The sequence below is a fragment of the Ornithorhynchus anatinus genome, chromosome 7, assembly GCF_004115215.2.
Source record: "Ornithorhynchus anatinus isolate Pmale09 chromosome 7, mOrnAna1.pri.v4, whole genome shotgun sequence".
In the NCBI taxonomy this organism is placed as follows: Eukaryota; Metazoa; Chordata; class Mammalia; order Monotremata; family Ornithorhynchidae; genus Ornithorhynchus; species Ornithorhynchus anatinus.
In genome coordinates this window covers 55327358-55348156 of record NC_041734.1, presented here as the reverse complement: position 1 = coordinate 55348156, position 20799 = coordinate 55327358, and the positions used below count along the sequence as shown (strand labels likewise).

At 46.2% G+C, this 20799-nt stretch overlaps 1 protein-coding gene across 2 annotated transcripts; it reads right to left on the bottom strand.

The window, feature by feature from the left end:
* Positions 1-11045: 11045 nt before the first annotated feature.
* Positions 11046-20565, bottom strand: NRAS (NRAS proto-oncogene, GTPase). Of its 2 annotated transcripts, none has more exons than XM_029068904.2 (6): positions 20461-20565; positions 19959-20126; positions 16561-16739; positions 15706-15865; positions 14732-14855; positions 11046-11482 (listed from the first exon to the last, which is right to left on the bottom strand). In XM_029068904.2, exons 2-5 carry the CDS (start codon positions 20067-20069, stop codon positions 14736-14738), a joined length of 570 nt encoding a protein of 189 aa, XP_028924737.1. In that variant the 5' UTR covers positions 20070-20126; positions 20461-20565; the 3' UTR covers positions 11046-11482; positions 14732-14735. The 2 variants fall into 2 exon arrangements, with proteins under 2 accessions (XP_028924737.1, XP_028924736.1); XM_029068903.2 differs by having other exon boundaries at positions 11307-13801.
* Between the last annotated feature and the right edge of the window lie 234 nt (positions 20566-20799).

The following is a 20799-nucleotide window of genomic DNA, read 5'->3' as shown; positions in this document are numbered from 1 at the left end:
CCATTCGTGTCTATATTATGATTTTATCTTTATTCTCAATTACTTGTTCAGCAATTTCATCCTGATATATATGTCATGCTCCCTATATATCCTTATTCTTCCTGTTGCTTTCACGATTTGTAAGTATTTTCATGTGTCGCTCTTTCAGGGTAGAAAACATGAATCTCTGGCACTGCTCTACCATCTCGAGAGTTTAGTACAGTGCTTCGCCATCAGTATGTGTTCAACGAATACCACCACTTGAGTCATTGGTTCAAAAACAAGTGCTTAAATAGCACGTATAGCTGATGCATACAAAAGCGTTAGAGGTAAAGTGTTGAAGGACAGATGGGAGGCTATAATCTAAGAGGAGACTGTTAATCGGAGAAAGCCTGTTGAAGCAGGTAGATTTCAGGAGGCCTTTGAGGATCAGTGTGGTCCATTGGAAAAAGCACAAGCCTGGGAGTAAAAGGACCCAGGTTCTAATCCTGCCTCCTCCACTTGCCTGCTTGTGTGACTTTGGGCAAGTCACTTAACTGCTCTGGGCTTTAATTTCCTCATGTGTAAAATCTTCCTGCTACTTAGACTGTGATCCCCACGTGGGACAGGGACTGTGGCTGACCTGATTAACTTGTATCTACCCCAGCACGGAACAGTATTTCATGTAATAAGAGCGTAACAAATGATATAATAATAAAGGATGCAGAGATCTGTAATCCGGTAGATTTGAAGAGAGAGGGAACTCTAGACAGAGGTTGTAGGTGGGGAAGTCAAGAAGGCGACATGTGAGGTTAGCTTGGGAGGAACAAAGAATGAAGCTGAGATACTGGGGGAGAAGAGATCTGATATTTAAGAGGCTCTTAATGTTTGATGCAGGGAGGATTGTGTACCATTAAAGGCTTTTGAGGAGTGGAGAGGCATGTGTAGGCAATTTAGGAAAAATGGGGGCAGCTGGGTGAATTACGGCCTGGAGAAGGGAAAAGCTGGAGGTTGGGAGACCAATATGTTTCCTAATTGAGAATTCATTCAATCATTCATTCAATCGCATTTGTTGAATGTGTACTGTGTGCAGAGCACTGTATTAAGTGCTTAGGAGAGGACAATTCAACAATAAACGGATCCATCTTCTGCCCCCAATATGCTTACGGTCTAGAAATATGACAAACACCTGGCCCAGGGTGCAAGGGGTAGATCCAGGAAATGGATAGAAGAAAAACTAGCAAGATTTGGCACGGATGGATTATGGAAGTTGAAAGAGAGTCAGGAAGCAAAGATAATACCCAGGTTATGGGCTTCTGGGACAGGAAGGATGGTAGTTCTGCAAATCGCAACAGAAAAGTGAGTGGAAGAATGGATTTGGGAAGGAATATGAGAAGTTTAGTTTTAGATATATTGAGCTTAAGGTGCTGGCTGATTATCCATGTAAGGGATGTCCTGGAGGCAAGAGGAAATGCAATATTGCAGAGTTGGTGAGCGGATGAGGCTAGTGAGATAGATTTGGGAGGCCCCTGCATAGAGGTATTTGAAATAATTGGAGGGGTTGACCTTCCTGAAGGAGTGAGTGTAAAGTGAAAAGAGAAGGGGAATCCCAAACAGAGCCCTGAGGAACGTCCCAAGTTAGTGGGAGAGAGGCAAAAGAAGAACCAATGTAAGAGACTGAAGAGTGGACCTAGAAGTAGGAAGTGAATCCGATTAACTTCTATCTATCCCTGAGTTTAGAACAGTGCATGGCACATAGTAAGCGCTTAAGAAGAGCCAAAATTATTTATTATTATTATCATGGGATTTTTAACATTGGGGCATTTTGAACATGTTTGAACGCGGAGGGGAAGGAGCCAACTGTCCTGACAACATAACATTTTTTTTAATGGCATCTGTTAAGCACTTACTATATGACAACACCATTCGAAATGCTGGGGTAAATACAGGATAATCGGACTTCCCACAGTCTGTCTCCCACATGGGGCTCAGTCTTAATGCCCATTTACAGATGAGGTGACTGAGGCAGAGAAGTTAGTTGACTTGCCCAAGTTCTCTCAGCACACAAGTAGTGGAGCTGGAATTAGAACCCAGGTCCTTCTGGGTTCTAATAACCCTAATATCTCCTTTGAACTTCTCCAGCAGTTCAGTGCTCTAGGTTGGGAACCTACTGATGTGGCTAGATTTTAAACTCTTTGAGGCCAGGGACCACATCTAGCAATTCTACTGTACTTTTCCAATGTTTAGTACAGTGCTCTGCACACAGTGAGTGCTTATTAAATACCACCGCTTGATGGATCCTTTTGTCGTCAACTCTAGGACACTTCGAGGGATGGGCTTAGCAGGCTTATCAGCCCGTCGCTCCCTGGGAAATTTGCTTTGTTTGTGGTGGTTGAAGTTACGAGTTGGGAAAGGACGGTGTAATGTCACTATGTTACTTAACTCTGGAAATTCTTTCCTTAAGCTGCAACATTTGGGCATCTTTTCCTGTCAATACTACAGTGGGGGAATCTTGTGATGGTTCCCTGATTAATAATTAATTTACAACGGTATGAAAATGACATTATTCATAATAATAATAATTTCAATAATTATGCTGTTCGGTAAGCGCTTACTACGTATCAAGCACTATTCTAAGCGTTGGGGTAGATACAGGGTAATCAGGTTGTCCCACGTGTGGCTCACACTTTTAATCCCCATTTTCCAGATGAGGTAACTGAGGCACAGAGAAGTGAAGTGACTTGCCCAAGATCACACAGCAGGCAAGTGACAGAGCCAGGATTAGAACCCAGGTCCTCTGACTCCCAAGCCTAGGCTCTTTCCACTGAGCCACGTTGCTTCTCAGGCATTGTGTTTTGTGTTTTATGTTTTAGAGGAGACGCTGGACAAGAGACAAATTGGGATTTAAATGCTATTTTTTTTATGGTATTTGTTAAGAGTTTACTATGTGCCAGGCACAGTACTAAGCGGTGGAATAGATGCAAGCTATACAGTCTTAATCTCCATTTTACAATTGAGGTCACTGAAGCACAGAGAAGTTAAGTTACTCGCCCAAGGTCACACAGCCAGCAGGGATTAGGATCCATGTCCTCTGATCCACAGGCCTGTATTCATTCCACTAGGCCACGTTGCTTTCCGTAATAGTACAGTGCTCCGCACATAGTAAGCGCTCAATAAATCCTATTGAATACTAGAGAATACATGTAGATCCACTCTTTCCTTTCCAACCAAACAGCTACCACGTTAATCCAAGCACTGCTCGTTATGGGTAGGGAACATGTCTGTTAATTCTGCTCAGTAAATACCTTCATTAAATATCCCTCAGTAAATACCACCGATGGATTAATCGATCCTGCCTTCGTTACCCTATCACCCTCCCTGCTGTCCTCCCTGCTTCCTGTCTCTCCCCACTCCAGTCCATACTTCACTCCGCTGCCTGGATCCCTGTCCTACTAATACGTTCAGTCCATGTTTTCCTTCAAGAATCCCCAGTGGTTGCCCACCCACTTCTGCATCAAACAGAAACTCAGCGTTGGCTTGAAAGCGCTCAATCTCCTTGCCCCCTCCTACCTCACCTCACTGCTCTCCTACACCCCAGTCTGCACACTTCGCTCCTCTAATGCCAACCTACTCCCTGTACCTCATTCTCATCTATCTCGCCACTGACCTCTCGCCCACATCCTGCCTCTGCCCTGGAATGCCCTCCCTCTTTATATCTGACAATGACTCTCCCCACTTTCAAAGGCCCACTGAAGGCCCATCTCCTCCAAGAGGCCTTCCCTGACTAAGCCCTCGTTTCCTCTTCTTCCACTCCCTTCTGTGTCACCCTGATTTCCTCCCCAGCCCCTCAGCGCTTATGTACACGTCCACAATTTATTTATATTAACGCCTGTCTCCCCCTCTGGACTATAAGGCGGTTGTGGGCAGGGAATGTGTCTACCAACTCTGTTGCATTGTTATAACGTACTCTCCCAAGCACTTAGAACAGTGCTCTGCACCTGGTAAGTGCTCATTAAATACAATTGATTGTTTGATTGATTTTTGCCCTACTGGGATAAAATGGAAAGCATATTCTAGCCAGCCAGAATGCTGGGTATTGAGGGAAATCTGGGATTGATCCCCCCCACCCGCCATTGGAATGAAGGGGAGGAGAGGCAGCCCCCCCATTTTGTCTTCAGTCAGGAAACCCCAGGGTCTGCCCCAGACATGGCCCAGTGGAACTCAATATTGCAATACTTACGGTCCAAGGCCTCCCTGAACAAGCAGCATCACTCTAGTCACTGGCATGCAAAAATCAATCAGTCATATTTATTGAGCTCTTAGTATATGCAGAGCACTGTACTAAGCACTTGGGAGAGTACAATAAAACAGAATTAGCAGAGGTGTTCTCTGCCCATAATGAGTTTACAGTCTCGAGGGGGAGGAAGACATCAATATAAGTAATCTATAATATATAAAGATGTGTACGTAAGTGCTGTGGGGTTGGAATAAATATCAAAATCTAACGGGCAGACATCACCAGGGAATTATTTGGAAGACTGCTGTTAACGAGGTGTAAACTTTAAAGTTCTGGAATATAGTCTACAGGCAAGTTACTATAGTTTATTTTAAGCCCATATGGGCATCTTTTGCTGCTGTTTCTACAGTGGGGGAATCCTGTGATGGTTCCCTGAGTAATACTAATTAATCATTATGGCATTTGTTAAGCATTTGCTATGGGCCAAGAATTGTACTAAATGCTGGGTTAGGTACTAAGGCACTGAAAAGTATAGTGACTTGCCTAAGATAACACAGCAGTCAAGGGGGTAGATGGAATTAGGACCCAGGTCATCTCAGTCTCAGGCCCGTGGTCTTTGCACTAGGCCACTGTGCTTCCCTAAAACAGAGAATCATGACAACGTAGGATCTGGGATGAAGAGCTGAAAGTGTTAAACAATTTCGGCATTCATGCTACTTGAGAGGTATCATGATCTGGTTTCATTTTAATCTTTATACAGTATGTTCAATGTCAAGGTCACTGAATGCACATCTCAGCCAAGAGTAACCTTCAAGGCCCACATTCTCTTATGATTTCTTGGCCTGCTTTTAATCAATCAGTGGTGTTTATAATAATAATAATGATGATGATGATGATGATGGTATTTGTTAAGCACTTACTATGTGGCAAGCACTGTTCTAAGTACTGGGCAGATAAAAGGTAATAGGGTTGTCCCACCTGGGGCTCACAGTCTTAATCCCCATTTTACAGATGAGGTAACTGAGGCACAGAGAAGTTGCCCAAAGTCACACAGCTGACAAGAGGCAGAGTCAGGATTAGAACCCGCAACCTCTGACTCCCAAGCCCGGGCTTTTTCCACTGAGCCATGCTGTTTATCAAGTGCTTACTGGGTGCAGAAGACAGTCGTAAACTTTTGTGACAGAAGAACTTTACCTCAAATCCACTGATCTAGGTACTAATATTGGGGAAGGAAATAAACCTTAAAGGCGTAGCATTAAATTGATTCTTTGGAATTATATTTTTTCCCTACGTAGTACACAGTCTTACGGAACATGGAATCAGTGTTATTTCCTCTCCCTATTGTTAAAGAATCATTTCCTGTACTTGCTTTTGTTTTTCCTTCTTTCTCTGCTTAACAGTGCTGTCCATCTGTCATCTTTAATGTGGATCCTTCGAACTGCACCTGTTTTATTTCAGACATCTGCCCGCTAGACTGTAAGCTCATTGTGAGCAGGGAATGGGTCTGCCAAATGTGTTGTATTGAACTCTCCCAAGTGCTTAGTACAGTACTCCACACATAGTAAGTGTTCAATAAATACCACTGATGATGATCAGCCAACAGCCAACCAAAGTCTAGTTGAGGTATCCAGTGTTCCGCCTGAGTACTTAATTAAAATCTAAAACACTTTCTGTAAGAACCGTGTGCTGGAAAATAAAAACAGGACCTAAATAGGGGTTGTAATATTTTCTACAAGCTCGTTTCCTTCCCAAGGTCAGGTATGGTGTTAACCTTTCCATTTGGAAAGAGACCTGATTTTTTTTGTTTGTTTTTTTGATGATATTTATTAAGTGCTTACTGTGTGCCAGGTACTGTACTAAACACTGGGGTAGAAACAAGCGAATCAGTCCGTGTCCCACATAGGGGTCATGGTCTTAATCCCCATTTTACAGAAGGAGGTAACTGAGGCACCTAGAAATTAAAGTGACTTGCCAAGGCCTCACAGCAGACAAGTGGCAGAGCTGGGATTAGAACCCAGGTCCTTTGACTCCCAGGACCATGCTCTTTCTACTAGGTTACACTACTTCTCTAGTTAATTTTCTAGACTAGTCTCTGGTTGCCTAGTCAGTTTTCTCCTACATCTTTTCAAGGCTAAACAGTACAAAAAACCAGAAGTTTAACTCTGAAAGCATCTTTAAGATACTTCGGAAAAAGGCCCGGTACCTTTATATTGTTTACAAAGAACCTTATTTTAGCTCTGTGACTATGGACAAGTCACTTAACTTCTCTGTGCCTCAGTTCCCTCATCTGTAAAATGGGGATTAAGATTGTGAGCCTCACGTGGGACAACCTGATTACCCTGTATCTGCCCCAGCCCTTAGAACAGTGCTCTGCACATAATAAGCGCTTAACAAATACCAACATTATTATTATTATCCACACTCCCCCTGCTTCTGTACACCTCCTAGTTTTCTTGAACACATTGCTTGTGTTACCTTATGGAGATAGTGAGTTTGGTCACTCCTGTTTAGCAAAATGATCACTAGTGATACTTTTCATTCCCCTCATGTTTATTTATGGCTATATCAAATAAACTATGCAACTGGGTTTGACCTTTGAGACCTTGAGACGGGCAGTTAACGAAGACTTAGCAGAAATATACAGATGACTCAGAACTGCAACAAGCAAAGCCCTCTCACTGAAGTTCTTCTTTATGCCGTTTATTCTTTGAAAGCCCTTCTGGACCATCCTTTGTGCCAGGTATTTAAAAGAGCCAGCATTAGAGCCAGGAAAATAATCACGTGGCCTTCTCCTTGATGCGTTACAGTGATCTCCACCAGCAGAGAAAAACACTTCCTTACTGATCTCCCAAGTTTTGATTTTGTTCTATTTGTTGGAGGCGAGCAGAGCAGAAATAAATGCTAGATATATTTGGGGGGAGAGTTCTTCATAGATGTCATAGGAGTCAACTGAGAACTTTAAATAATGGTCATTCTGAGTACAGAGCAATTGTCCAACCCTGTATTCTGACTGTGACGTCAACGGACATTTGGAGGACGTCTTGATAATTGTTCTCAGGAACACAGGGTTGGCCGTTCATCCAGTTTTCATAGCACCTTCCCTGGGCCAGAAAGGATAAGGCCCTGAGCGCCGTTGGTATTTTTATTTCGAGGCCGCAGCTTCCCCCCACCTCAGTTTCTGGTGCAGTTCTGGGATTTAAAAGTGGCTCCCGGGTTCAGGGGGATCCAAAAGGGGAATACGGAGACTTTGAAGCAAACTGGGGGCTCTGGGGTGTCCCTGGAGAAATGCCCTAGGTTCAGCTGGTCTTGGCTGGGGGTGTGGGGGGGAAGGGTTCCTGCAAAATATGGCCAATGACACCATTATGTTACGCTGCAGGTCCTGTCTCTTGTACCGCAACGTCCAGCTGCAGTCCGAGTGTCCCTCACATCTCGTCATCCAGCTGCTATCGACCGTATTGAGTGCTTGCAGAGCACTGTATTAAGCATTTGGGAGAGTACGAGAGTACAATTTGTGTGGCATTCCCTGCCCACAACGATCTTTCGGTCCACAGGGCCAGACAGTCATTAATATAAATAAATTAGGGATCCGCACTTAAGTGCTGTAGGGCTGGGAGGGGGATGAATAAAGTGAGCAAATCTGGGAGATGCAGAAGGGAGTGAGTGAATTATGTCCTGAAGTAGGGAGAGACAGGAGGCAGGGAGGTCGGCAAGGAGGCTGATACAGTAATCAAGGCGGGAGAGAAGTGTTTAGGATTGGGAGCCGTTTGGATGGAAAAGAGAGGCTGGATTCTAGCACTACAGGCCCAGTGTCCCTCCCACCTCGGTAACCAGATGCAGGCCCAGCGTCCTTCACCCCTGTTTCCAGCTGCAGGCCCAGTGTCCCCCTCACCTCGATGTCCAGCTGCAGGCCCAATATCCACCCCCCCCCCCTTCAGCGTCCAGCTGCAGGCCATGTCCCTCACACCTCGGTGTCTCCAGCTTTCAGGGTGTGGCCCTCACACCTCGGCATCCAGCTGCAGGCACAGCATTGTCAAACCTCAGAAGCCAGCTGCAGGCCCAGTGTCCCTCACACCTTGGATGTCCAGCCATGGACAGCGTCCCAAAAACCTTAGGGTCCAGTGTCTCAGATCCTCTTGACAGCCATCCATACGGCCAAGAATATCTCTAACAATGTAAACACCTAACTCTCCCTTCAAATCTGTAAAGACCTATCACCTATACAATTATCTAAGTATCAACCCTAATTGAGACGCCTCGTATTATACAATTTCCATTGTATTAGGCTTTCATAATCTAACTTCAACAGAACTAAGGCAGAAAACATACTTTCAGAAAGAAATCAAAAGCTCTCTTTCCCATTCCTCCAGTCTTTCACGGAGAAGTATCTGGATACCCATCAGTCTGATTCACTGTGTTAGAAAGCGACAGATTTGTTTTCCTCAAATACGAACTATGGACATTCCAAAATGATGTAGGATAAAAATATTTAAATGATTTTTTTCACCATGTCAGTGTCACGACAATGCCAGAGTTTAAGCTAGTTAGGTAGCTATGGATAAAATGGTTATATTGATAGAATAAGGAAATCATATTTTCCTACCCTGTCTTTATGCTAGATTTCAAGAGCTATGACTAATATTTGTTTATAATTATGGCACTTTGGCGGGGGAAAAAGTGAGTATCCATTGAATTTAGCTTTGCTTTGTTTTACTTAGCAAGAAAAATAAGGAACTTTAAATTTTAAACTTTAAATGTATTTTATAGCAGAGAAATCCATCTTAATGAACCAGTAGCCCTTTCATTAAGCTCTCCAAATGCCATTAGTTTGGGGCAATATAGCAGGTTTGTAGTTAACTTTTCCTGCATTTGGCATCTGATTGTAAAGCTTCTGGTGGGCAGAGAATGTGTCTGTTACACTCTACTCTCCCAAGCATTCAGTACAGTGCTCTGCCCACAGTAGGGGTTCAGTATGATTGACTGAAAAACATATAAAGTACATTTTATGACTTCCTTAGCTTCCTCCTTCCACGTATAAACCTCATACAAAGGGATGCCACTAAAATTACATTCCTATGGACAGCTCTCAGGTCATGACACTATTTATTTTGCAGCTATCTTTTACAACAATATCATTTTAAGCCAAATGCTTCCGGAAATTAGGGACATGTGAAATAAGTATTTTATGGCTTTTCAGATAATTCGTGGGTCCAAGCCAAGATAAGCAGCAGCATGACGTAGTGGAAAGAGCACGGGCTTGGCAGTCAGAGGACCTGGGTTCTATTCCCGACTCTGCCGATTGCTTGCTGTGTGACCTTGGACACGTCATTTAAATTTCTCTGTGCACAGGATTCGATACCTGTTCCCCTCTCTCTAAGGATGTCAGCCCCATGCAGGACAGGGACTGTATCCAACCTGATTAACTTTTATGTACCCCAGTGCTTAAAACTGGTTTCGACACGTTGTACACACTTAATTCCAAGGAAAAAACTCCCAAAAAACAAAACATGAGATATTTATCAGTGGTAGATAATAAAACCTAACCGATCCAAAGAAAACCAAATTAGTTTTCTTCATAAAACCAGATTATTCCCGTGATTCCTGACCTAGGGCAAGTTCTTTTCACTTGATTAAGCAATCAGTCAATGATATTTATTAAGTGTACAGTGTGTGCAGGAGCACTGTACTCCACACAGTGTTGGTAAACACGAACCCTCCCCAGAAGGAGCTTACAATCGACAGGAGATGGACATGAACATAGATTAGAGATAGGGGAAATAGTAGAGCACAAGATTATTTACCTAAGTGTTGTTGGGCTGGGGTGAGTTCATAGTTGACGCAGAGGGTAAATACAGGGCTAGTCTGGCCCCTGGGAGATGTGATTTTAGGAGAGTTGTGAAGGTGGGGAGAGTGGTGGATTACTGGGTATAAAGGCAGAGGGAGTTTCAGGCCCGAGGGAGAATGTGGGCAAGGGGTCTGTGGCGTAACGGATGAGATTGAGGTCCAGAAAGCATATTGGTGTCAGGGGAGTAGAGTACGTGGGCTTGTTTGCAGGAAATCAACAAGGTTAGGTAGGAACGGAGAGAGATGATTGAGTGCCTTTAAACCGATGGTGAGGAACTTCTGTTTACTGCAGAGACGGATGGGCAACCATTGCAGGTTTTTGAGGAAAGGGGAGATGTGGACTGATGAATTTTTCAGAGAAATGATTTGAGTGGCAGAGTGAAATAGGGACAGGAGAGTGGAGGGACAGGATGCCGGGGTGAGCAAAGAGGTTCAAGTAGTATTCAAGGTAGGATATGACAAGTGCTTGGACCAGCCGGGTAGCAGTTTAAATGGAAAGGAAAGCACCGATTCTAGAGATGTGAAGGTAAAACCACTGGGACTTTGTGATGAGATAGATTGAATGTGGGCTGATGGTGAAAGATGAGCAGGGGATAATGCCAAGGTTACCGGCTTGTGAGAAGGAGAGGTTGGTGGTGCGGTCTACAGAGATGGGAAAGTCAAGGGAAGGACAGGGTTTGGGTGAGAAGATGAGGAGTTCTGTTTTCGACACTTTCAGTTTGAGGTGTCGACGTGATATCCCGGAGACAAAACTGCAGTGGAGAGAGGTGAGGACCGGAAAGGTAGATTTGAGAATCACCTGCGTAGAGATGACACTTGAAGCGGTTGAGAGTAAATCGGTTCTTCAAAGAACAGAGTGTAGATAGAGAAGTGGATATTTCTTGGATTCCGGCTGCTCCACAATTCTGTTGGGACTTAAGACGAGGTAGTAAATTCAAGTGAAAACAAACCTCAACAAACATAAGGTGAGTCTGTGTTCCTTAAAGGAAGGAATGACACTCGATCAATCAATCGATTGTATTTATTGAGCGCTTACCTACAGTGCAGTGCACTGTATTAAGCACTTAGAAGAGTACAATATAACAGAGTCGGTAGACATGTTCCCTGCCCACAACGGGCTTACAGTTTAGAGGGGGAATGTCACATTCCTCTGGAAACCTCATTAGATTAGGCCTCGCCCTAGCTGTAAGCTAGGCTGCTGCAATATGGGATCCATCAAACATGTGACCGGGAATCCTCAGTTTCAGTTTTACTTTGCAGAGTCCCAAAGTTAAGGGTGGAATTATCACCAGCATTTTAATAACAGGAAACGATCTGTAATAAGATGACGAGCACAGAGTAACTTTATCAGATGCGCTTGCAAACTCTTTAGATTCTGAAGCCTCAGCCAAATGATATTCAATCTTCACACTCTTGAACTCGCAACCTTTAAACAGCAAATGCCAACTGTAAAGGAATACATTTATTATATGTTTGGCAGAACATTTAATTCTGATTTTAGAATTCCAGTTAACAACCAACCAAGGGGCAGGTCTCAGCAAAACACATAGTATAAAAGCACATTTTGTAAATGTGAACTACACATCTTCCTAGCTCCTCGTCTTAAAATGTTAGTTTCTCACATTCCCCCAAGTCAGAACCCGGGCCTAAGCTTGCGAAGGGATTCTGAGGACATTTCCTACCCTGATTTTGAGGAAACCCTGATGATGCTGACACTTACTTGGGAAAGTTTGTGCTCCTACTGTGTTAATCTAGAAGGTTAAGATCTGAATGGAGAAGGGCAGCCCTAGATACTCTTTCCACAGTCTTTCTAGAAAGGCAGTTGTGAGTAGAGTGAGTGTGGGTTTCTTTCCTCACTTGCAATGAAGAGCTTTTAGAAAATTAATTTGTTAAAACCTAGAAAGGAAGAAACTAGTTATTACCAACCGAAAATCTCACTAGCTTTTCAACTCCTCTCCAGCACAGACCGCTTCTTACTTTTTACTTCTACCGAGCCTAGTTCCATGCTCCGCACACAGCAGACACTAGACAGACTTTTGATGGTGCCCCCTTCAATGCAGTTTCACTATCAGGACTCTTTTAAACTTGGGGCAAAGGCGTCTTTTCTGGCCAAGTCCTCCATATGCACTCAGTTTTCTTGCAGGTTAATGATGGGTTCGTTTGGAAGGGAGAAGACTCATGTTGGAAGATTAATCTTTAATGAATTCAAATTTTTGAACACAGAGGCTACAAGGCCAAACTCTGTCATTTCTTCATCCAAGGATACTCCTAGATAAGCAACTCAAAAAAAGAAAAAATCTTAACTCATATCCCCTGGCACCTGATTCACAGACAATTTAATTGCACTCCTTTCTGTTTTCTTCCCTATCAAGCAATTTTTTTTCCCCAAGGACCATTTCCAGTTTCAAACCAACCTGCAATCAGTTTGATTTTCTGCATTATATTTTATTGCAGGGCTCTCTCTGTTTCACAAGAATTTCACAGATAAGGGTATGAATTTGAAGGACTTCCAAGGGGCAAAAAATTCATGTCACTAAAAGGTAGAGACAAGGGAAGTTGGCAAGGGAACAAAAAATTATCTAGCTACTGATTTGTTTCCCTGTTCACGTTATGAATTTGAAGTTTAAGAGTTCCTGCAAAAACCTCCTGCCAATTACGGTAATGTTCATACAGTCATGATCGTACAGCTCTCTCTGGTGTGGCCCAAAATCAGAATATTTAATTGTGGAGCCACAATCCCAACACTTGATCTTCGAATTCTAAGTTCTCTTAAAAAAAAAAAAACCACCCCAAAATACCAAAAAATCAGAAGAGCCCTGTGAACAGTGATAAAGTGAAAGGAAATAGAAGTGTAAAGGGTATGCCTATCTTGAAAGCAGGAGTCAGCAGAAAAAATTGGAGGATGGGTGAAAGTGAAGAGAAATCAAATCGTCTTTCCAGTTTTATGATATTCCAGGAGATCCCAGAACAGCTGTCTCTAAGATGAAGGTCTTAGATATCACATGAGCTTCTACACAAGACCCTAAGCGATCTTGTGTTTCCTAAACAAGGACTGGTCTCTGATACCAACCCTAATGGTTTCTGCCCCTTTCAGTGCTTTTCCTTGGACAAAACGGGGAAGTTTAACAAATCCCTTTGAGGACAAAGGCACTTCATTAGCAAAGATGTCTCCGCTTTAACATAAGGATTGAGAAGAACTAAGGTGGATGCAAAAACAGGGCAATATTGGCAACAGATCGAACTGAGGTTAGGGCATATGCTGTTGTATCTGGTTCCACACACCATACAGAGTAGATGCCAGTTTAGGATAGGTGGCAGATAAGGTTAACATACAAACAAAACTGATGTCAGCAATGTTCTCTGCAAAACCGATATCATTTTGCAAAATATCAACACAGGTGAAGTGCAGCACACACACAAAAAATCACTAGCAACTGTTTCTCGACCGTGTTGCTTTTCAACCGTATTTCCTTTCTACAGTTTGCTTCTCTGTTTCAGAGCATGACTTTCTTCCCATTTGAAAAACATAGAGAGGAATATTCCAGGGAAAGAGAAATACTGGTGAGTAATGATAGGCGCATTTCTCTGGTCAGACAACCGAGTAAGGAGGTAGTTGTTCAGAAGTTCTCAAGTGGAGAACAGACGAAAGAATATTGTACTGATCAACTTAGAGGTGGGGCAGAGGCAGGAGCTTCGTGGTGAGTTCAAAGATGGCAGTGTTAATGCTTTTCCTCCAGGGATATCAGAACCAGGGGGTCAGTGCAGCTGGAAATGAAGTGGAGTTCACGTAAGTGGCACGTACGAGACCCGATGAAAACAACGGTTGAAAAGACTGTTGCCGAATGCTGACCCCCTCCACCCACTGACACCTAACCTATCTGAGACGGTGGCATTTTCTGGCTAAGAGAGAATTCTAAACCAATATCGATTAAGAAAGAGGATCACCTCCACCTCCTTATCTCCCAAAATCTTGCCAAGTGGGCAAGACCGGCTAACTCGTAAAATAAAAATCTGTTGGAGGCGTAGGTTTCCAATCGATCAGTCGACGGCATCTGAGCGCTTACTACGTGCAGAGCACCGTACTAATACAAAAGAATAGGTAGACACGATCCCTGCCTACAGGGAGCTTACAGTCTACAGGGGGGAAGAGAGACATTAAAATCAATTTCGCATAAGGTTTCGGTCTGTAATACAGTGAAACCACTTCGAGGGACCTGCTTCAACTGCTAGGGCACAGAACAGGGGTCTGGAATACAGGAAAACCAGGTTTCAGCCCCAGCTCGGCCAATAATAATCTGTGTGACCCTGGCGGGTCAATACACCTCTCTGGGCCTCAAGTCCCTCACCTGTAAAATGGAAAACGGGAGCTCTATCTGTGGGACAGAGACTGTACCTGATCTGATTATCTTCCATCTACCTCTGCGCTTAGCACAATGTACGGGCTGACTACCATAATTAGACCATGGCTTTAACAACACCTTGGAGGGGTGAGAGCTTTCCAAATTAAGGGAAAATAAAAAAATTCCTGGTAACTGCATTATAATATTAAAAAAGCTTTAGAAAAATGGAGTCAAGTGGCGCTGCTGACTGAATTTAGCAAAGGGACTGATGACCTAGTTTCTGGGATGCTAATTTTGTTAAAAAAAACCCAAAAACCTGGTGTAATCGCAATTACCCAAAAACTTCATAGCACACCTTGTTACATCACTGCACATGGTAGTCCCATACAACCTTGAGTCCCGTCATCACTGCTGTTGAGTTTTTTCATTCGGTACTGTCTTATCTCTCTCACCAATGTATAAAAGGCATCTTCGACACCCTAGAAATAAATGTTTGAGTCAGTCGGTGACCGCAACATACCAAAGTTAACATCTCCTCTTTGATTTCAGCCAACGGGGTCTCAAAAGAACTTCTTCGCGTCACAAAATTCGTAGTAGTGAGGAGATCTGGGGTCTATCGGAATAGTTTAGGCAGACGAAAATTGATCCTGAAGTTCGAAAACACGAGCTAGGACGCCTACCATGAGAAGAGACTGAGTCTTGGCAAACACGTGCCCCCTCTGTGGAAAGAAGAGCTGGGAGGAAATAGGTAATCTGGAGCAAATCATTTTGGTAGTCAGCAAGTGATGCCACTTTCCAACTCCTGACTCCAGTTCTAGATAAATGATACAGTGGTAAGAGAGCCTCAGAGAAAATCAGTAGTGTGTTAAAGCGGATGCGGAAGGGCTCACGTAATCATCAGCTCTCCATGAATCTTTGCATCCATTTTAGCTATGTAACCTTGTATCGGGAGCATCTGCCTTAAGAGGTAGGCGAGGAGAGCCAAAGCCTTGGGAGAGAACATCATCTGATCCAGGCCTTGGCCAATTTCAAGCATAAACCTGTTATGAAAGAGGACGGACCTGGTTAAAAGTCAACTACCCGGGGAGGCCATCGGTATACCAGACCCCCGGGGATCAATTGGCTTTATTTTACAGTGAAGAAAAGGAAGTACCGAACGGCACTTAAAACTCACCACGCCAGGGCAGGGGGCAGGCCCTGCTGGACTGCATTGGGTTTCGAGGTGATAATTCTGTTACCAGCAGAGAGCAACGAGGGCCCCGTCCAGTTGACCCTCATATATTTGCACATGTATCTGTTCCAACTGTGAAACGGAAAGCCATGAGGTACCTGTCTGGTTTTAGCAGAGGTTTCAATGAAGGGAATTCCATAGCTCTTGGCGAGTTCATGAGCCTGTTTCGTGTCAACTGTCCTCGTTGGCAGATCGCATTTGTTTCCCACCAACACCATAGGTACATCGTCTGAATCTTTCACCCGCTTGATCTGTTCCCTAGAGGGACGGAGGGGATCAAAAGCCTTAACAGAGACCGTCGGACCAGGCTTTCCATCAGGGCTAGAATAACCCCATAGTCTCAAGTCGAGCCGGCTCTTGCCATTGTGTCTCCCCTCCATTATTCCATGCAGCCGGCCACTTCGAGCCACTTACACTCTGTGGAATCCTCCTTCAGGTGACATTCCTCAAGTCCCGCCCCTGGCCCCCCAACTCTCCCTCCTTCCCTGTACACCATCCTTTCCTCTTTCTGCACACTTCTCCCCGTGGGGATCTTGGGCTCTTCATTGGGCCACGGAGTCTCTCACTGATGGTATTTCCTTACCAACACTTGGAGCTGCCCCGAGAGTTTTAGGTAGATTCTGACAACTCTATCTTCTACGATTCATCCTAGCCCACAGAGGAAAGCACCACTGTAGTAAGATCTTAGTGCAAAATTTTACAGAAAGAAAAATCAATCCTTCCTACCTCTTCTAGTAATGAACCGCACCCAATACAGCCAACCCAGCACCCAAATCAACGGTATTTCTTGCGTGTGGCCGAGTACCGTCCTAAGCGCTCCGAAGAGTACGATACAATAGAGTTGGCAGACATGGTCCATGGCCGCATGGAGTTTACGATCCTAGAGAGAGCGCTAGCCACTGACAAACTACAGATCGGGAACGCTCGTCTAGAACAAAGAAAGCGTACAGTACCTGTAGAGGTTAATATCAGCAAATGATTTGCTATTATTTATGGCAAATACACAGAGGAAACCTTCCCCCGTCCTCATGTACTGGTCTCTCATGGCACTATATTCTTCTTGTCCGGCTGTGTCCAGTATGTCTAACAAACAGGTTTCACCGTCAATAACTACTTGCTTTCGGTATGAATCCTAAGGAAGATAATTTGAGGTTTATTAACAAAAACCCAGAGAATCCAGTCCTAAAATGAGCCCCTACCTGTAAGAACACGCTTACTATACATTTTTCCAGCTAAAATGCAATTCCCAATCGACAGCACGTGAGCAATGCGCCACTTATTTCCACTTTGGAATTCCATAAGGGTAAATACGGTGAAGTAGAAGGCTGGACTCCGCAGCCATTGGACTGAAAGAGAAAGTCATGGGAATGGTTACTGTAATGAACGGAGGAGGTTGGCAGAACGGCCACGGAGCATTCAACCTACTTTTCGTTGCCTTCCTGGTCAATCTACACCCTGCGTGTTGGTGCACTCTCCCTTCACCGTAAATGGGTCGGATAGAAAAGCGCATTTGTGTTTTAATGGACGTCCAGTGCTAAAGGAGGGAATCCCCAGGTTTTTATCCATCAATCATATTTACTGAGTGTTTACTGTGTGCAGGGCACTGTACTAAGAGAGTGTGATAAAACAGAGGTGGTCGATCTGTGAGATCCCACGAGGAGCTCAAGGTCTAGAGAGGGAGACGGAATTGGGAATGGAAGAGGGATTCACTTTAGAAAGGATGCAGGGCAAGACAGGAAGGGAAATGCTTCAGCAACCAACCCCCAAAAGCCCTATGGGGCACTGCTTCCACAAAGACAACTGGCAACCCACCGAGTGTGTGGCTAGACACTCGAAGACCGGGGCATCCTGTTAAGGACCTATCTTCCTTCTCCTTCCACCTAGTCAGCACGGAGCACAACCCTTACCAGTCTACATAGGCTCCTGTCCTACCTGAGTACAGGAAGGCCAAGACTTCTGACTAAGTTCGGACTAATGGCCCTCCCAGCGTTTTTAAATGCACATCTTGTTTCAGCTTTACACCATCAGGGCGGACTTTATGACTTATGACACCTCGCCTTGTTTATGGCATCATCGGCCAGCTTACTGAGTGCTCCATCGGAGGTAAAATGGATTAGTCAGCCCTGCCTGGGGGCTCTGCCTGAAATCCTGTCTCCTCCTGCTCTGCACCACAACCTTCTTGAAAATGGCTCCCCGGCCCGCACCCCGACATACCGTTTCCCTGCTTATTGGGGCCTGTGTGTCCAACCCCCATAGCGGCCCATGACCTCCCTCTCATTCATTCATTCAATCGTATTTACTGAGCGCCTGCTGTGTGCAGAGCCCCCTACTAAGCTCCTACCCGTTGTCTTTAACGGTTTTACATGGTCCTTTCCCCAGCTGCAGCCTCCATCCCCAACAGGACCACCATAACCATGGAGGTGGGGACAGGAGGCGACAATGTCTAGAAAAAGCAGCACTGTGAGAGAGGGAGGCAGAGGGATGGAGCCATGGGGTTACAGAGGAAACCTCATCCACACACACACACACAACTGTGGAGAAGCAGCATGGCTCAATGGAAAGAGCACGGACTTTGGAGTCAGAGGTCATAGGTTCGAATCCCGGCTCTGCCACTTGTCAGCTGTGTGACTGTGGGCAAGTCACTTAACTTCTCTGTGCCTCAGTTCCCTCATCTGTAAAATGGGGATTAAGACTATGAGCCCCACATGGGACAACCTGATTCCCCTGTGTCTACCCCAGCGCTGAGAACAGTGCTCTGCACATAGTAAGCATCTAATACCAACATTATTATGATTATAAGCCCATTGAAAGCGGTTTTTGTTTGCGCCTTTTTTTTTTAACATCGTTTTTCGGCACTATTACTTCTCCTACTGGATTTAGCTCTATTTGGTTTTAAAATGTTAAACTGGCTCATAATTACATTATGCACGGTACTTTTACATCACAACTTACATTTTTACATTGCCCTATTTACGGTTTGTACATTAACGCAGCCTCGTTACTCTCCTTTAACCATCATTTCGGGTGATCCGGAGCATACAGAGGGTATCCCACCTCCGTTCGGGAAAACGTCCCCCTCTAAAGCGGGGCTCCCAGGAGGAAATAATAATAATGTTGCTTTTAGTTAAGTGCTTACTATGTGCAGAGCACTGTTCTAAGCGCTGGGGTAGATACAGGGTAATCAGGTGGTCCCACGTGAGGCTCACAGTCCCCATTTTACAGATGAGGGAACTGAGGCACAGAGAAGTGAAGTGACTTGCCCACAGTCACACAGCTGACAAGCGGCAGAGCCGGGAGTCGAACTCATGACCTCTGACTCCAAAGCCCAGGCTCTTTCCACTGAGCCACGAGGAAAGTCACTCCCCTTCCTGACAGACGGTTCTTGAAGAACCGGGCCTTAAACCCGAGGGTTCAAACAAGCTGGGGACGGGGACCTGAACGGAACTAAATCACCGAAGACTTCAGAGGGGCTTTGATGAGCTCTTTCGCGGGCATAACCTGGGTTAATGTGTGGTGAAACAATCAGCTCGGCTTCATTCATTCCTTCGATCGTGAGCGCTCACTGCGTGCTGAGCCCTGTACCGAGCGCTTGGATTGTACAATTGGACAACAGAGAGAGACCGTCCCAACGGGCTCCCAGGCTAGAAGGGGGGGGGGGGGGGGGGAGACAGACAACAAACGAGGAGACAGGCAGCAAGGGGAATGGGATCCCATCATTAAGAAAGTAAAGAGAGTAATAAATAAAATGTACAAACAGGCACAGGGCTGTGGGGAGGGGAAGGGGAGAGGGCGGGGGAGGAGGAGCAGGGGGAAGAAGGCTAGAAGGGGGGAGCCTGTTTTGTTGTCCACAAAACGAGGAGATGGGCATCAAGGGGAACGGGATCACATCATTAACAAAGTAAAGAGAGTAATAAATAAAATGTACAAACAGGCACAGGGCTGTGGGGAGGGGAAGGGCAGAGGGCGGGGGAGGAGGAGCAGGGGAAAGAAGGCTAGAAGGGGGGAGATGGACAATAAAACGAGGAGACGGGCATCAAGGGGAACCGAATCACATCATTAACAAAGTAAAGAGAGTAATAAAGAAAACGTACAAACGGGCAGAGAGAGGGGGAGGAGGAGCGGGGGGAAGGGAGGGCCTCCTGGAGGAGGTGTGCGGTCTCGGAATTTCACTCAATGATGATTTCCCGAAATCCGCAATCTCCGGGGTCGGACGGACAAAAGGATGGCGAGGTCGCGGGGGGGGGGGGAGCGAGAGACGCTGCCCCACCGCCCGCTCCAAGCGCTTCGCCCGGTGCTCGGCCCAGAGACCGGCCGGCCGGACGGCGGGGGGTCGGGGGGGCCGGTCGCTTACCTCGATGGTGGGGTCATATTCGTCGACGAAGTGGTTCTGGATGAGCTGGATGGTCAGGGCGCTTTTCCCCACACCGCCGGCTCCAACCACCACCAGTTTGTACTCGGTCATTTCCCAGCGGCGACTGCCGGGTTGGGGGCCGGGCGCCTTCCCGGGGGCTCAGCCGTCCTACGGCCGCAAAGGGGGGGGGGGGGGAGTGTCCGAGGTGTCGGGGCGGAGGAGGGGCTGGTGGCCCGTCGTGCCCGCCCCGTCCGGAGCGGGCCGGCGGGAAGGAAGGAGGGAGGGAAGGAGGGAGGAAGGGAGGGCGGGCGGCCGGGCGGCCGGCGCACAATGGCGAAGGGCGGCGGGCTCGCGCACAAAGCGGGGACCGGCGCTCCCTCAGCGGCGCCGCCCTCCTTCCCTCCCTCCCTCCCTTTCTCTCCCTCCCTCCCTTTCTCTCCCTCCCCCGGCGGGCGGGCGGGCGGGCGGGGTCCGATTCCCCCCCTCCCCCGCCGTCCCTTACCTCAACCTCCTCCGCCTCCGCTCCGGGCGGACGAGGCGCCGCAACGGGGAAAAGGGCCGGAGCGCCCGGAACCGCCATGAACGGCCCCCACCCGGGGAGCGGCACTTCCGGTCCTCCCTCTACGTCATCCCTCGGCGCCGCGGCAGACGCCGGCCCCGCCCCCCCGCGCGCTCCCCCCGCGCACGCGCGCCCCCCCCCCGCGCCCTCAATAACCAACGCCGTCGCTGGGCTGCGGCTTTTTCTTTTTTTTTTTGGTCTCAAAATCGGTAAAACTTTATTCTACTTCCATTCTTTCGCCAGTAACAGAGTCGCCGGAGAGGAGGAGGAGGAGGAGGAGGG